At 35.5% G+C, this 18409-nt stretch overlaps 2 protein-coding genes across 9 annotated transcripts in view; one reads left to right on the forward strand and one right to left on the reverse strand.

Annotated features, from left to right (window-relative positions):
* Positions 1-17068, reverse strand: part of LOC138130024 (thiamine transporter 2-like) — a 33093-nt gene extending 16025 nt beyond the window's left edge. For 4 of the 8 annotated variants that reach the window (XM_069046386.1, XM_069046385.1, XM_069046383.1 and 1 more), the window contains exon 1: positions 16535-16916. The gene's annotated coding sequence lies outside the window, so the exon portion shown is untranslated. The other 4 variants (XM_069046387.1, XM_069046388.1, XM_069046391.1 and 1 more) reach the window with 4 other exon arrangements.
* Positions 424-2749, forward strand: LOC138130023 (uncharacterized). Its single transcript, XM_069046382.1, has 2 exons — positions 424-700; positions 875-2749. The coding sequence occupies exon 2, from the start codon at positions 875-877 to the stop codon at positions 2732-2734; it is 1860 nt and encodes a 619-aa protein (XP_068902483.1). The 5' UTR covers positions 424-700; the 3' UTR covers positions 2735-2749.
* Positions 17069-18409: the final 1341 nt, after the last annotated feature.

Consider the following 18409-nt stretch of genomic DNA (forward strand, 5'->3'; position numbering starts at 1 on the left):
GAGATGGGTTTGTGGTACTCTTTAGGGACTTAAGAATATCTAGAAAACCTCTCAACAGATGTTTGTTAGATGTTTACCAACAATGAGGTATTTATTTATGACACTGTAGATTGGAAATATTTTATTCACTTTTGGCTGTTAATGTTAAAATTGGAATAATTCAAAAACTAATAATTTTCTTTTGATGCGAATTTCATAAATGTGTTCTTTGAATTAATTGTGAATTATGAGCGTGTACAAATTTTTCAAACATTTTATGGCTCTGAATGAAGTGATACGGGAAAATTGATTGTACACATTTGAGCCTTATATCAAGGGAATGTAACTCCAATGTTTCGTAATTTTGACTAATTTTTTTAATAGAGTTTTTCGTGTACCCTGTACATATGGCACGGCAAAGTAGTCGGCTCTTGGTAGGGGAAGTGGGCCTAAAATGGGGTATGTAGGTAAAACGGGATATCAGTGTTTAACCCGCAACGAGAGCTGGCAACTACTCGTATTAGCACCTAATGCGTGTGTGTGGACGCTAGTGTTAGTGGTCTGCTGTCAAAAGTGCGATCCGCTTGTGTTTTAAACAGAGAGAGTGATTTTATTGGTTTCGGAAGTTGTGAATGTAATAATTAGTGTTTACGGAATAAGCTCCTGGAAGAGAACAACTCGTGCTCTTGGGTTGTTACTGCGCATCAAATTGTCTTCAAAGGTTAGTTAACAAGCGATGCAGGCCAAATTGCTCTGAAAGACATTTGTTTTTCACGCGGTAATTTTAAAAATTTTAAGACAAATGTAGGTAAAATGGGAAATTTTTACGCCTTAAAACGGGATAGTATCCCGTTTTACCTACACCAGCCCAGTATTTATTTTTATTTGTTTTCAGATGCCTTCCACTTATAAACGAAAAACCGACCGCCAATCTTGGTCCGAAGAAGCTATGTCTAGGGCACTAGAGGCGTTGCGAAATGGAACATGTGGTTACTTAAAAGCTGCTAAACAATTTAATGTTCCAAAGTCGACTTTAGAAAGGCGTTTTAAAAACAAAAATAAACAGGCACTTGACCATTCAAAACAACTGGGGAGCAGAAAATTAACGTTTCCAATGGAACTAGAGAAACAGTTAGTAGATTATGTTAAAAACATGGAAGCTATGTTATATGGACGAACAACAAGAAGTATTCGAAGTCTTGCGTATCAAATTGCTGTTAGAAATAATATCGTTCATCACTTTAATAATGAAACTAAGTTGGCAGGATGGCACTGGTTACATTCCTTTCTGAAGAGAAACAATTTGTCTCTTCGCAGTCCTGAAGCAACTTCTGCGGCAAGAGCGCAAGGCTTCAACCGAGAAGCAGTTGGCTCATTTTTTGATATTTTGAAATCGCTCCAAGAGAAACATAATTTCCCGCCATCAAGAATATTTAACGTGGACGAAACAGGTATCACTACTGTCCAATCTCGACCATCAAAAATTATTGCTGCCAGAGGAAGAAAACAAGTAGGCTCCCTAACATCAGCCGAACGTGGGGAGTTAACGACTGTAGTAATTTGTATGAGTCCAAGTGGCATTTTTGTCCCACCTATGCTAATTTTTCCTCGAGTGCGAATGAAACCTCAATTTGCTGATGGAACTCCGCCAGGTTCACTATCAGTTTGCCATAAATCTGGGTGGATGCAATTAGAGTTGTTTGAGAAATGGTTTGATCATTTCGTTCATCACACTCAAACTTCGAAAAGTAATCCAGTATTACTCATACTGGATGGGCATAAAACACACACCCAAAATATAGCAACCATAGAAAAAGCACGGCAGAATGGAGTAACAATTTTATGTTTACCACCGCATACCAGTCACCGTATGCAGCCGCTCGACGTTTCGTTTATGGGGCCACTCACCACTTTTTATACTCAAGAAGTGGAAATATGGTTGAGAAACCATCCAGGACGCCGCATTACTATAAACGAAGTTGGATCTTTGTTCGCTAAAGCATATCTAAGAGGCTCAACACCTTTAAACGCCATTAATGGTTTTAAGAAAACTGGATTATATCCATTGGACCACACAGTATTTACAGAAGATATGTATGCTGCAGCTTTGCCAACTAGTTATGACCCACCTCAAAACAATGACAGTACTGAAAATGATGCAGTTGCAGCTGTGTCACCTGAAATGGAAGATGCAATGGAACAAATTCAACGTGACTTTGTAAGAGAGTCTACACCAGATGAGCAAATAATCACTCAAGTTGAAAAACCATCAACTAGCAGCATGTGCAATTTAATCAGTCCTGAAACAATTGCTCCATATCCGAAAGCTAAGAATGTAAAGCTATCAAAAAAGAAAGTCAGCAGAAAGGGTAAAGCTGCAATCCTTACCAGTACCCCTTATAAAGAAGAGTTAGAAAAATCCCTGGTTCAGAAAAACAGAAAAAATAATGCAGACAAAATGAAAACGAATAGAATAACTTTCAAAAACAAAAACGCTGCAAACAACAGCTCATCGAAAGGTAAGAAACAGGAGTCTAATGTGACCAAAGCACGAGTATCAAGGACCCAATCCAGTAGCAGCGAATCTGACGTTGATGTGGAATGCCTGTTTTGCGGTAATAACTATTCTAAAGACCACTGCGGAGAAGGATGGATAATGTGCTGTCGTTGCGGCAAATGGGCCCATGATGAATGTGCAGGTGTAGAAAGTGATGATGATGACGAATTCACATGTGATATTTGCCTACAAAAATAAAGTTTTTGAAAAATATATTTTCTAAATAAATCTTATTATAGGAATAATTTCCCGTGTTAAATCCATATCCCGTTTTACCTCCAGCACTTTCCCATTTTACCGACACTGTGTAGGTAAAATGGGAAATTGCAGACATTTACTAATTAACCACATGTAACTACTTGTTTTTTATTTTAGATTGTTTTTGATGAATATATGTTTAAATCAATAACTATACTATAGCAAGATTTACTTTACACAATTTTACAACACTTATTTTTTTTTATACATAACGTTAAACGTTAAGTATCCCATTTTAAGCCCACTTCCCCTACATATAATTGTATGATGATAAATAAATAATAAAACATGCATTTTTACTTTTGTATCTTTTTGTTAATGCATATGGTGAGAGTAATTTTTCTAGTAAAACCTGTTAATTCATCAACTAAAATGAATCTTTATTTAATGGGGTGTTTGGTCCACAAATCAAAATTACAAAAAAACAATTACATTCTAAATTGTGTCACCAACATTACAACCAATAATAATTAGTGCAGCTGCAGCACAATCCACTGGCGGGGGCTGCACTATACAGTGAGTTTTTTTTAAGACTGCCCATAGGGTTTTACATGCTAAGTGAAAAAAATATTTTTTGCGCGATTGTACTCTATTTGGTTGTTTACCACGTCTGTTTCCAAGATGGTAAGCTCTGTTTACTCGTTGCTAACGATAAACTCGATGGTAAGTAATTTTTGGTGTTCTAGAACGGTAAGTAAAGTTTATTCAAAATTAATCGATTATTATAATAATTTTTATGTAGACGGAAGTTGAAGACAAGATGTGGGGGCACTTTCTGGAAACTCATAAAGCTCTTGTAGTCGGCTTTCCTTGGCGCTGCAATGAAATAGCATTAGCAAACTTGCCGCGACATTGGCATTGTCAAAATTTTCATACCCCGCATTTTCCTTGTCTTCTTGATTAGGTAGGTACACATTGAGGTTGTTGGTTTCGAAAATAATTCTTCATTTATGTAGACAGAAGTTGAAGACATGATGTTAGCACTTTCTGGAAACTCACACGGCTCTTGTAGTCAGCTTTCCTTGCTGCTGCAATGAAATAGCATTAGCAAACTTGCCGCGACATTGGCATTGTCAAAATTTTCATACCTCGCATTTTCCTTGTCTTCTTGATTACAAATTGAGATCGTTGGTTTCGAAAATTCTTCATTTATGTAGACGGAAGTTGAAGACAAGATGTTAGCACTTTCTGGAAACTCACACGGCTCTTGTAGTCGGCCTACCTTGCCACTGCAACGAAACAATTTTAGTAACAGACTTGCCGTGACATTAGAATTGTCAAAATGTTCATACTCCGGATTTTCCTTGTCTTCTTGATTACATATTGAGTTCGCTGGTTTCGAAAATTCTTGATTTATGTAGACAGAAGTTGAAGACAAGATGTTGGCACTTTCTGGAAACTCACACGGCTCTTGTGGTCGGCATTCCTTGCCGCTGCAATGAAATAATATTAGCGAACTTGCCGCGACATTAGTATTATCAAAATTTTCATACCACAAATTTTCCTTGTCTTCTTAATTACACGTTGAGGTCGTTAGTTTCAAAAATTCTTTATCTGTGACGCCACCCACATTCAAAGTTTCTTCTACAATATCCATTTCGTTTTCGGAATCACTAATATCACTCATTTTACTGCTTGTTTTTCAACACAACTGACGATATTTGCGTACAAAAACTGCAATGGCGGTAGTTGTTTGCAGATTGCCTTAGAAACGCGATACAAAAATCGACATTGTGACAACACGATGTGAAGGGCGTCGTATCGCATTGCATTCTAGTTAGGAATGTTTTGTAATAAATATTCAATCGCGCAAAAAATCTCATAAGCATGACGAACGTTAATGACAATGTACGGATCTCAGACAATATTGGAGTCGTCGCAAGCTCCTCCTCCAAACAATTGTCTTCGATCCGTACATTGTCATTACCGTTCTTTATACTTAATATACTATTTAGGGCGCCGAATAATAGTACGTCGAGCGGCCGCCAGAGTAGCGCCATTGTCGGTTCAACCAGCACCTGCCGATTTCCACTTTTGGACGCTTTCGGCGCGCTAAAAAATATTTTTTTCACAACTTTTTCGACAGTTTGGGATATTGAATTGTAATCTATCCGATAGTTTAAAAAATCTTCCAACTTTGTTCCAAAAATGGTTTGAATATTTTCATCGGAACAAAAGTTAACAGGGGGTTGAAAAATTAGCATGTAAAACCCTATGGCCAGTCTTAAAAAAAACTCACTGTATGTATGTATATCTGCAATGGTACCTTGAACCACGTTGAACCTGTTAGGACGGATCTTTAATTTGTTTCGGACGCAGCCGAGTTACTTCCGACGGTCAAACATTTTGGGGCTTTGTAGCAGGTAGTGAACGGTAAGCGATTAGCGGCGGCGATAAGAATTAGATTAGAAATTATATTGCCTCAAATTCCTAAAATATTAAATTTAAAGATTTCTTGGTAATTATGTGGATGTCACAAACAGACTTTTTACGACAATGATTAAAATCCTCTTATCTAGTGGGATGCAGGTGTAAATCCCACTTGATTTCAGTTATTTATTGCTTTAAAAAAGCGTCAGCGTGAAAGTATAACATGTATTCAAAAGTTTTGTACTGTAAAAATATGTACATATGAACTCAAGGTAATATCATAAATTGTTTACAATAATATTATCCATAAATCACATTACTTATAATAATTTAATTATCATATCTGCTGAAAAAAACGTAACCGCCCGTCTCTCTTAAACTGTGCAATACAAAATTGTTTGCACGGATTTAATGCGTAATCTTCGTGTCGATGGATCTTCAATATTGAAACAACAAATCAACAACAACGTAAAGGGACGAGCACAAGAAGATATTTGTGAAAGACTAGCCAAATTAAGGTTGAACAATTCGTCAATAAATAGTGAAAATTTCAAAAAACAATAAAGATATATCCTTCCCACAATGGCTGAAAGATTCGGAAACGGGGAGAACAAAGAAATAAACGAAGCAATACGATATACGTTGGAATTCAGGTAGTATGATCTTACCGACAACAAGTCGTCTAGCAGGTATGTTATTTCGTTTTGTTATTCCGATAAACTCAGAAGAAGTAGGGAAATTCTCGGGTTAAAGTCGTTTCGAACCTAGTTCACACCCCCCAGTCTCCTAATTTCTACCCTAGTAACGTCGGGTCGTCCAAGTTCCTGCGACACCTAACTCGTTATGGGTGCAGTGCCCTCGACTTGTGTCCTCCGAAACACCGTTGCAGATCCTCACACCAGATGAACCAGAGGCCTTCCACCGAGGGCGCTCGAGAAGTTACACGGTCAAGATCACACGTCATAAAAAAGCCTCGCAGATCCCCACGCCGGCAATCTCACGTCGGCCCATTTTGTGTTCTCTCGTTTTTCATTGCAACTGGAAAACTGCCCCACGCGTCTACACCCCTAACTTCGGCCAAACAAGTGCTCCAGTTTTCCTTGTGGCAAATGGATAACCGTTTCCGAAATGGACGCCCGTTTCCCTATTTTGGTAATTGTTCACTTTAACTACTTCTGGAATTTTCGCGTTTTTTTTGGCTAGACAGCCTCAGGACGTCCTCCTACATCGTTTCCCACCAGTCAAACCTTGTGCAAATGAAAATTTTCCTTACCCTTTAGTTATACTAAGACTTGGCGCGACCTTGACGCGACCTTGAAACACAACAAGAGAGAAAAAAAGGCATTTGCACAAGGTTTGAATGGTGGGACACGATCTAGGGGGACGCCCTGAGGCTGTCTAGCCAGAAAAAACGCGAAAATTCCAGAAGTAGTTAAAGTGAACAATTACCCCTATTTTCCATGACGGACGCAACCCCGATCGGTTAAAAGTTTCTACTTTCCTAACATCCAAAATTAAAATGGACAAGTCCGACCGATTCCGTTTCGGGATAACTTTATTGCGACGTTGACCTCGAAACGACTTTACCCCGAGAATTTCCCCACGTGCTGTATATTTATTTCTCCCGAGTTTATCGGAATAACAAAACGAAATGACATACCTGCTAGACACTACTTGTTGTCGGCAAGATCATACTACCTGAATTCCCACGAGCAAAACGTCGGCGACACACGAGGTTCGCACCTGTAGCGACCCACCTGCGATTGGTAAATCTTTACGCAGCACGGCTCTGATTACATTGTTACAATACACAAGCAAAAGCACGACTCGAGATTCGTAACAGCGAAAAATACATTTTCAACTAAAACAATGAAAGTGACCGATTAACCAAACACCACCGTTCACTTCTAGAGCTGAGTATCGAGTCCTCGCGTCTTTCGTGTACCAACCTTACGCTATCCACGGTACCAACAGTACACCATCAAAGACTGGAATAGTTCCTCTTGCGCCTGTTTCGGCGGCGGCAATTTGAATTCAAACTGGGGCCTTACAATATAAAGCCTCGTCCTCATCCGCACGATTTCAAAAAAAAATCGGACAACGCCAAAGACAGTACCAAGTCCTTTCAGCCAACTTGTTTTAAATATGGTGGCGAGGACCATTTTCGTAGGTTCTGTCCGAGTAACAAAAATTATGACTTCTGTAACTATGCACTAAAAGGTGGAAAGGTGTATAAGATTACTGGCCGAGGGTTAAGGTGTGTGCCCCCTAAGATTCCCGATTCCAAATTTTGCGAATGTCCCACGACGATTCTGGTCACTTTGGATTCGATAAATCTTACGATCTGGTGTCGAGTCAATATTGGTTTAAGGGCATGCGCCTGTTCGTTCGAAAATATGTTGATAACTGTCTGAATTGTCATCCTATACATAAAACTCCGGTACCGTTCCACACGGTGGATATCGGCCATCTAGGCCCCTTTGTAAAGACAAAGGCGCGCAACACACAATTATTTCTCATTATAGATGCTTTCACCAAGTTTATACTACTGTATCCAGTCAAGAGTACTAAGTCTAAGTTAGCTATTAAGTATTTGCAGGATATGATTAAGAGGTTTGTGGTAGCATCCAAACCAAAATTCATTTCAATGCTGTTGCCACGCCCCGCGGTAATGGCCAAGTGGAGAGGTCTAATCGGGCTGTTCTTGATTCCCTCGCAACCATGGGTGCCAATTTAGATGATGACTGTTGGGATGAAAATATTCATAATGGCTTAAATGGAACTTTGAACAAGGCCGTGGGGGTTTCCCCTAGCGAGGCGTCAATGAGGTTTAGAGTTGTTTCAGGGGGCCTCATGGAACCTGAAGAAAGAACTTCTTTGGATGTGACTGAAATTCGTGCTCGCTTGGTAGCTCACACTGAACGATATCAAGCTTCCCAGCTTGTTTTGAGAATCCCTGTTTTACTGGTTTATCGCCCAAATACCGTACAATAGTTAACATCCTATTTTGCGCCGCACATTTACTTAAAGACCAAGACCAATATATCGATTGTGTTTGTTGTGACTTACTAGCTTGATTTTAACATTGCTGATTCGCTAATTTGTAGACGATTAATAATAATTAAACGCGCATTTTGTTCAAGGTGAACTGACATTTCCGTCTGCCGATTACCGGGAAGTACCTATTTTGAGACTGCAACCACAAAAAAGTGGTACCGCATTTGAAATGTACTGTTCAAAATTTGTATTTTGTGCTTACTAAATACTTTCAGAAAATTGATTGCTCACCACTCCGTTTTATTATTTTACAGGAAGTAATTCCCCTGCGATTGATACCCAGACCACGCTCCCCTCGGCACAAACCGCCATGACACCATTGTTAACGTAATATCAACTAAAATTATTATTTGTTAACGATTACCAACTTACAACACCTTGATAAAGAATCAAGTTTGTTGTGTAATATCAATTGAGAATTTGATTAATATAATTATAATTATTTGTCTACTGCCCCTTTCTACAACAGTATTCTCTTTCGCACTCACATCATCGCGTCACATTTCGATTTATAAAACGGTTAATAATAATCATGTAACATGACGGTTTTCAAGCGTAACAGTTAATACAATGTATCACATAAAATATTACACTCCAGAGGAGAAATTTTTAATTTACTTACTAGCTGGCTGAGGCATCGGTGCAGCTGGTGGGAGAGTTTCCGGAGATAATACTTGTGGGGGTAGTGGTTGCAGATTATATGGGGGCGGTTGCTCGTATTTGCTCATTGGGCACTTTGTTACATACGCCGACAAAAATGGTACCACTCACGTTAGCCCTGGTGGCGAAGTGAAAACGATCGCAAGAACCAGAGCTGCAGTAATCTGCAAAGCACTGCTTCCGCGATTCACGTTATCAACATTTTCTTATCATGGAATGATTCACTCACGCTTTTAATTTCTGCACTCCTTGATTACTTCTGAAGCTCGGTTCACCGTTAATAGAACATTGATAAATTGGGATGTTATTAAAAAGTGTAACAACAAAAACGAATATAATAATCATACAGAAAGTATAATAAAAATAAGCAACTTGTAAAATAATTTGTGCCTCTGAATTAATAAATCGATTATTGACCAGGTGGTGGTAGAATTTCCAGATTTTACCTACACCTTCCATGATATACGATGTTACATAAATAATGTAAGTGTTCCATAAAAAATATAAACTTAATATTGAACTGGATAACAACTAAACATATGAGTACAAAGTTTACATGGATATGTACAGGGTGATTCAAGTTTTAGCGCCCGATCGAGAACACCCACTTCTAATCAATTTAAAATTCTCAAAAAATTCAGGAATGATTGTAGAATATTCTGGAAAAATGTCAATTTTTTAATATATTTCATTAAATTCGATAACCGCTAAATTAATTTACATAATTTTTCATTGAGAGTCCCTTCAAACATTTAGGAAGAATTTGGTGTCATTGAAATCATGAAAACATCACCGGTTTTTGAAATAAACGGAATTTAATATAAAAGTGCAAAAGAGCTTGAGATGGGTTTGTGGTACCCTTTAGGGACTTAAGAATATCTAGAAAACTTCTCAACAGATGTTTGTTAGATGTTTACCAACAATGAGGTATTTATTTATGACACTGTAGTTGGAAATCTTTTATTCATTTTTGGCTGTTAATGTTAAAATTGGAATAATTCAAAAACTAATAATTTTCTTTTGATGCGAATTTCATAAATGTGTTCTTTGAATTATGTAATTGTGAATAATGAGCGTGTACGAAAGTTTTTCTAAATTTTATGGCTCTGAATCAAGGGAATGTAACCCCAACGTTTCGTAATTTTGACTAATTTTTTAATAGGGTTTATGATGCGGACGGTAAAACTTGAATCACCCTGTACCCAGTACATATGGCACGGCAAACTAGTCGGCTCTTGGTACATATAATTGTATGCTGATAAATAAATAATAAAACATGCATTTTTTTGTAACTTTTTGTTAGGAATGCATATATGGTGAGAGTAATTTTTCTAGTTAAACCTGTTAATTCATCAATTAAAACTAAACAGAACGACCAAAGCTTTACAAGAAATGTATTACTATAAGTTTAAAATTAAGTTCGGTCCTTTCAAAGATCCAGCGTTTAGAGAAGCAAGAAATGCAAGGGATGTTAGAAGAAGAATATTGCAAGCTGATGTAAGTAAGCGGGAAGTAAGCTCAACAGTACTAAGAAATGAAGAATACTTAAAGATGGTTAAATTATGGGATGAAAAAACGCCTCATGGTTTACAACACAACACAAATTCTTCGTGATTGGTGATTGTTACACGAGAATTAGCCTGGAGAGGTAATGAGGCAGCAAATTGTCGTGTGAGTTTCTTCCGAGAAGAGAGAAAAAATTTTAGAGAATGTTCAAATTTAAGCGTGGGTGACATTCGTGACAGTTACCACAAAAATAATCGACATAACTTTGCCTACTCGTGGTATTATATCATTGCATTGCAAAGTGATCAAAAAGAAAGCAAATCAGAGCAGGCGTTGCAGTCGTAGCGGAATCCTATGCAAATAAGCGTTCAATGCATGTGCTCTGAAACGCTACATTATAATAAATCAAAGCTCATGAATTTTAGACGTTGGAATTATAATTGTGCATTTTATTATTATTATTATCTGATAATGGAAAAAATGTATTCAATAAACAAGAGCAATATTTTACATTTGTAATAATGAGCAATTTACCAGCTTCATTGCCAAACGCGATACCACTGGTAAGTAGATTTTTCGATGAAATGTTAAAGAAACTTTTCGTTTTCGGTAAAGTTTACGGACAGTTCCTAGACGCGTAATTTTGAAAATTGTCAAGTCAATTTGGAATGGTATAAAAAAGAATCCAATGCACGCATACTAAATGTCATACAAATGTCAACTCTACCCCACGCACATAAATTTTCGTACACAGTTGCTATATTTATTCACAACCATTTTGAATCACCCAATATTAAAATTGTTTGATCCAATATAGAGAAAAATCAAGATTCTTTACATAACCTGATTACACGTTCTAAAGCGAACACATAAATATACTAAATCTCACATGTTATTATAATTTACCCTTGTAAATATTGCAAATAAAATTGATTGTCAATTCGTATTATGTATTTAAGAAAAATGATTATAATCTCATGCGGCTGCCACTTGTCGAATACCTGCCGCGGTAATTCCCGATAAACTTGGGAGTTGATAAGAAAAGATTTATTAAAGTAAAGAAGTGACCACGGGCAGGAACTCGAATACGCCCGTACATACCGGGTGATCAAAAAGAACTGTTTGAGTTGGAAATACAATTAAGAGCATTTTGTTATTCGGTTATTTGCAATACTGCAACCGGATACGTCTTTTGACAGATATTTGAATCAACAGCGACAAAATTGTAGGTTATGGATGTATAAAAATCAACGGTACAAAAAAACAACTAGAACTGTCAACTGTCAGTGTGATGTCGTTAACAACCGGAAGTTACTCCAGTAATATCATTTAAAAATATAAATCAGTACTGTCAACTCAAAGAGTCCTTTTTGATCACGCTGTACTACTAAAGAATATTATCCTAAATTTAGGGTAGTACGGATACGCCGGGGGGTACTACTGTACCACCCTAAATTTAGGATAACATAATATTGTTTGGTACTATGTACAGCTTGACGGAAATACCTTAGCACTTGATGGGTGAATGCGCAGGTCGCAAACGAGTTCCTCCACGCGGTCAAATTTTTGCAGGGCTCTACCTTTTTGATCCTTATCGGCAAACGAATTCCTCCAAGTACCTGTAATCGGATTAGCGACCGGCGGCGGCGGTCCATCTGGACTGACCATTAGCCACCAGTTAAAATTTAGTAAAATGTTTAATTTTTTCCAATATTTTCAATAACGTAGGTACCCCTACCCACCCCACTTAAAATTAAGGGTAAGTATATAACACTTAGATCAATTTTTCTTGTGACAAGTTAACATTCTGTCTCTGCGAACAATGAATGTTTAAAAAGTTATTTACAGTGAAAAAGGAAACCCTTTATTGGTTATTAATGGTGCAAAAATGTTTAAAGCTAGTGTGATGAAAGATGGAAAAACACACTGGAGGTGCACAGAAAAGTTTTGAGAAAGAATAAGTACTTTGAAGCGTACCTGCTTTGCCATGTCATTTTCGTGAAATTAGCCCGTCCCTGATAATCCTCTACATTTCGCTACCTGACCTGACATCTACCTTGGTACCTGCATTTGGAGGAACTCGTTTGCGCCGAATGCGCAGTACAGTTTTCTCACTTTCGTTGCAGCTCGTAAAATCTTACGGTACTTTCAGTTAAAGATCTTGTGGTTTAGGGTACGTGGCTTCATTTACCACTAGCAAGTAATATTTTAAGCAAGGTTGTGCTTGGAACTCGGTTTCGGTTTGTTAACGAAAACAAAAATATTCGAATTATTTTCTGGAAAGCAGTCAACTTTATCATTTGCGTATGTATGATGAATAATATCAGATACCATTAGTAAAAACTCTGTAAACAATTGTAATTTTTGTAAATAAAGAGTACATTCGATGAATTTGTTTTTGGGCTAATATTCTTTCGAATACCACCCTTGTAGGTCCATTTTGTATATTTGCATTTTACGAGTACAGCAAATGGCAGGCGGCCCTGCTTCTCAACCTTTGATCAAACCCAACCATTCTGCTCCTTAATCGCTCATACTAATCTAATAAAATTTTACGACCTAGGTTGACCTCGTTTACAGTCTAGTGAAAAAATGTACTTTAATAAACAGAAACAAAATTCTTGTCAAAGCTATACACGTTGTAGAAATTATAAGTTAGTTAAAAAAAAGAACAATTATACATATAGGTAATACAAAATGAGTTGTAGAGGTCATCCATGATAAACGAAAGCTATTTAATTAATCAGATTTGTGTCACAGATTGAATCTATGAAAGCTGCAGCTATTCTTGTCAGACTCTCCTTTCCTCACCTATGCGTCTCAAGCGCCGAGCTATTTCTGTCAAGCTACGTGTACTTCATAGATCATAGCACATAATTAATTGATCTTTGGGGACTTTTGTGTTTTTAATAAATGACTGCTTGGCACCTACTACGACTTTACCAAGTCCCATCTAATATTTTTTCCATAAATTTATTTAATTACAATGCACTATAATGTCAAAACTATGAAGTGCATTGTATTTTCTATACTTAAATAAGCTTCAGAATTTATGTTTTGTTTTTTTTTAACTTTATTTCAATGTTTCATTCACTTTAACCTACCAATTAAAATTTTTTGGTAAATGGCAATACACCCTTCGTTACATTATTTACAAATTTCATTATTATTGTAGGTATTGGAAAATTTTGAAATTTCAAATTGAAAAAAATTTAGAATCCATACATTGCGTTTTGGTAGATATACTTTATATAGAAATAATATTAACTTATATCTAATATCATAGTTCAGACGGAATCTGACAGGTTCTTTTACAGAAGCGATTTTGTTTTCGCTAAAGCTCAAGCAAGTACATAATTATTCTGACCTATTGTAACTTAAGTACCTAAGATAGTTGCAAATAGTGGATAGATTACAACATTAATACCTTGATAAAAGTTGCATTTATCGCATTGAAATTAATCTTATCACATATTATATCCCAAGTGCAAATTTTTTTATCGGAAATTTTTTTGATAATGAACGAAAACATCCATAAATGAGGTCAGAAGACCAATTATTAGCAAATAAGAGCACGAGACGAAGTCGAGGGCTTTTATTTGATAATAATTGGTCTTCTGACCGAATAATTTATGGATGTTTGAGTTCATTAGCAAAAAAATTGTCGATATTAAAATTTTGCACGAGGGGTATACGGCTGATTATTTCCTGAATAGAATGAAACCAAACGCATTATTTAAAAAAAAAAATCAGGTACCGACATTTTTTATCAGGTTATTTTTTGTTTTCTCGTTTTGATTGGTCAATATTGAAGGAAATAATCACTCAAGTAGCCTTTGAATTTTTCACAACATTATGATTTATAAAGTATGTCTTTCTAATAAGATAATAATAATAATACTTTATTAGCATACGCTATTTAAATACAAAAAAAAATAAAACAAAATCAAATGCTACAATACAGAATGAAAAAATATATAACAAATAAACAGACATCCCAAAAATAAAAATAAAAGTATCATATAAAAGAACCGATCTAGAATCCGAAAGGAAATCGGCAACCGTGACCACAGGATTCTACTAGACTACGAATCAGTTCCTTCCTAAAACTATTTACATTTGTACACTCTTTGATGGGCCAAGGTAACATGTTAAATGTTGATAATCCCTTATAAAACAAAGTATTGAACTTCCTATTTGTTCTGCAGATGTCAATTTTAAACATATTGTTATTTCGTAAACTATACCTCTGCAAGTTACTGTTATATGTTACTTTATTTAACAGATAATTCGGCATTAACTTATTTTTTATTTTATAAATAGTTACTAACGTATTGTAAATTATTCTTGTTTTTACATCCATAAGCTGTAGTATATTCAACATATATTGAACAGATGTATACCTATCACATTTCAGTATAATTCTCATACATCTGTTTTGTATAATTTGGAGTTCCTTAATTCTGTAATTTGGCAGCATATACAATAATGATGAACAGTAATCAATGTGTGGTGCTATTAGTGATTTGTACAGTACAAGTTTAGTATATGATGACAAATTTTTAGAAATTCTGCTTAGAAAGAATGCTTTCTTAGACATTTTATTTTGTAAGTATAGCGCATAACTGTGAAATTTTAACTTGCTGTCTATGATCACTCCTAAATATTTTATTTCTTGAACTCTTTCTAATTTAACATTATTTATTTCTATATCCACATTATCCCCACTAACATTATATTCGTTTTTAATTATAATAAATTTACATTTATTCTCATTTACACTTAGTTTATGATTACATAAATATTTATAGATATTGTTTAAATCCTCATTTATTTTGTTCATCATATCGCAAACATCCCTACCAGACACATAAATCATTGTATCATCTGCAAACAATTTAATTTTACAATGTTTAACATGTTTAATAATATCGTTTATATATATAATAAATAGTACCGGCCCTAATACAGTTCCCTGAGGAACCCCGTTTTCAACTAAAATTGATTTGGAGAAATTATCACAATATTTAACCTGATCAATGATAAAAGTTAGCTTAAGACCACGCATGGAGACCACGTTAAGAGGTGACAGTTTTGACTAAATTTATTTTATGTGTACCTACTGTGAGTGCCAAGTTATTAAAAAGGTTTATAATTAGATCAGGACATGTCTCTGGCCACATGTTTGGTAATATTTAATACAAAACTTCTTAATTTGACAAAAATTGCAGCGATGTCTAGGAATCTGTAAGATCTTAGGTTAGATGTGTTTTTTTATGTTGAGAAAACAAAAACTCAACTCAAAAAAAGACCCAAAACACAACTGACATCCGTCAAAGAAGGCATCATCCCTGTTTCGCTCTATCTTCTTTCATCAAAAAGTCATTCTAACCAACTTGATGAACTTTTCATTTGAACACCCGTTATCTCCCTTCATTAATTACCTATTTGAACTTATTTCCTGTTCACAACAGCACTCTTCCCTTTTTTATCTATAACAGTCCTGTTAATCTATAACGTTTCCATTGATTTCTGATTGATCTTACCGACGAAGCAGGAATCGAATGAAAACAGGTCCGTAACGCAAAAATAACTTTTATCGTATCATTAACGATTATGATTACTTTATGTTACACATTTATTGATAATTATGAAGTTCATAATATTCGAATAACTCAGCTTCCTTAGTTAATTATAATACGTTAGTTAGTCATAATAATACATTAGTTACGCGCTCATAATACGCTAGATGCAATGATACGATAAAGCTTGAAATATAACTCGAATATTATGGGATTTAAACAACGCTCGGCTAATCGCCTCGTCACCTAACGTTTCAAAAGCAAAAACCTTTAAATATGTAATTTGACGAAATAATTGAACTATAGGTATATAACTATAACTTTATTACAAATTAATGTTTTTTTTTTCTAAACAGTTAAGGCATAGGTTCACCAAGCATCTAAAGAAGTACCAATTAATGTTTAATTTTAATACTAATTAATTTTTAAATGATAAATTGTTGTAATATGTCAAAATACAACATTTTTGGATGTAATTCTAAACAAAATCCACTACCGTAGAGATTTTTTTTTTGTATAAATACCTAATCGTTCTTGTGACTATTTTGGTAGAAAAAATACTTACTGGGAGGTGCCGATGGTGAACTAATGTGCTGGCTTGTCGGGTGCGTTGCCTGGTGATAATCGTAAGGTGGTGGTGGTTCGTGTTTAACCATCTTCACGCACTACACCACAAAAATACAATTGGCACAAGTCGAGCAATCGATTGCGGAATTCCGATAATGTAAAGAATTCTGGACGGAAAGACTTGTCGTGCAAATGTTTAGTTTTGATAAGAAATGTAAATATGCATAAAACGTAACTGAAGCGGACAAAGCAGCTGACTTTGTTTACTTTGGTAATGAACAACTTGCGAACTTGTCGTGCCTTATCAAAAATATCGTTGTTTTCGCTATTTATACCGATCTGTGCTCAAGCACATGTTAAAATTGCAAGAAGTCTTAAATTTATACCTGAATTCGCCATTAGTAACTACACCACGAGACTAATCTTTACACCAACACCTTAAAAGTGTAAGAAAATGAGTCATATTCATTAGTGTACCAAATTTACTCAATGACGCGATACCCGATAACAGTATTTTTTTTAAATTACACCACATTTTCTCGACCTGATTGAAAGAAAAATCTCATGTAAAGGAAACTTCTATGCAATTAAAAAAATTAACTGTAACTCTTCCTTGGCAAAAATAATTTCAATTTTTAAAAGGTGCATTTTTTGACTGGTTGTAAAACATGTTCTACGGAGGTCTTTTCTCAAATTGGAAAAGATCAATTGCTGAAAAGTTAGAGAAATGATGTGTAGACGATGACGTGGCTAAGATGGTGGAAGGAAGATGGCGGACGAGTGTAGTACTATAGTACCTACATATTGTAATACAATATGTACAATAACAGGCACAAGAAAGTTAAAAAATTAAATGATTACCGAAATGTATTAAATCTTAAAAGAAAAAGAAATACAGATATGAAAAAAATTTTGCGCGGCTTGAAAATGATAACCTATCAAAAGCAGATTTAAGCTGATTTTATTAATGTATAATGTATTGGAGTTTAAAGAAAATGTTTTTCAGAACCAAGCGGCCCGCCCTAGCACTGGAAACGTTTAGATCGTAGCGGAGAAAAAAATATCGGGCGTTCAAATGAAATCCTGGGCTGGGAGGCGTTGAAAACCGTCAATTGTTTTGCTTTTTCAAAGTGTAAATAGCAAGGCGTAAATAGACAGTTGTGTTGACAGCTAACCTAAAATGTATCAACAAAAAATCTTTGTGTTTGTTTTCTTTGCAATGTTTTACATTAAAAATAGAATAACTAACGATTCCTATTCTCGAAAAAAATATCTTAGGGCACCCTTTGCTGAAAACAATAATGTGCCCATTAAAATAAACAAATGTGATTGTGTCAAACGGCGGGAAATTCAAACTTTACACTGTTCCAATTTGTTCAACGCCTACTCAGCTCAGATTTTCATTTGAACGCATGATAGTTTCCAGCTCGTTCTGTTCAATCCGGTCCCCTAGAATACCCCAGTTGTTCACCCCCAGTTGAAATCGGTGAAATTAAATGAACTGAATTTTCCGCTATTCCCCTTTGAATGAAAAATATATTGCGATTTTCATTTTCTTGTGTTGTTTCCTTTTAGGTTATGGTTATGATTCATCTAAATGCAGATTCCTGAACTATCCCGGATCCAACAGGTCATTGGCCCCGAGTTTTCAAGGTTTTCATTAGTTTCTTATTATTATTGTGAGTAGGTTTAAAAGAATAAACATATTTATACATCACAATTGTTAACTTCATGTTGAATTTAACTGTTTGTAATTTTGTTTTTGCTAATGCGGATTTTTTTTATACACAACCGCAATAGAATTTCCCTCAGAGATAACATTGCTATTACGAGTATTATTTGCAGAAAATAGTTTTACGTCTAAACTGCAAAT

The sequence above is a fragment of the Tenebrio molitor genome, chromosome 4 (genome assembly GCF_963966145.1).
Source record: "Tenebrio molitor chromosome 4, icTenMoli1.1, whole genome shotgun sequence".
NCBI classification, from domain to species: Eukaryota; Metazoa; Arthropoda; class Insecta; order Coleoptera; family Tenebrionidae; genus Tenebrio; species Tenebrio molitor.

Coding starts and splice junctions, on each gene's coding strand:
- LOC138130023 (XM_069046382.1), top strand. CDS start 875: ATGCCTTCCACTTATAAACGAAAAACCGACCGCCAATCTTGGTCCGAA.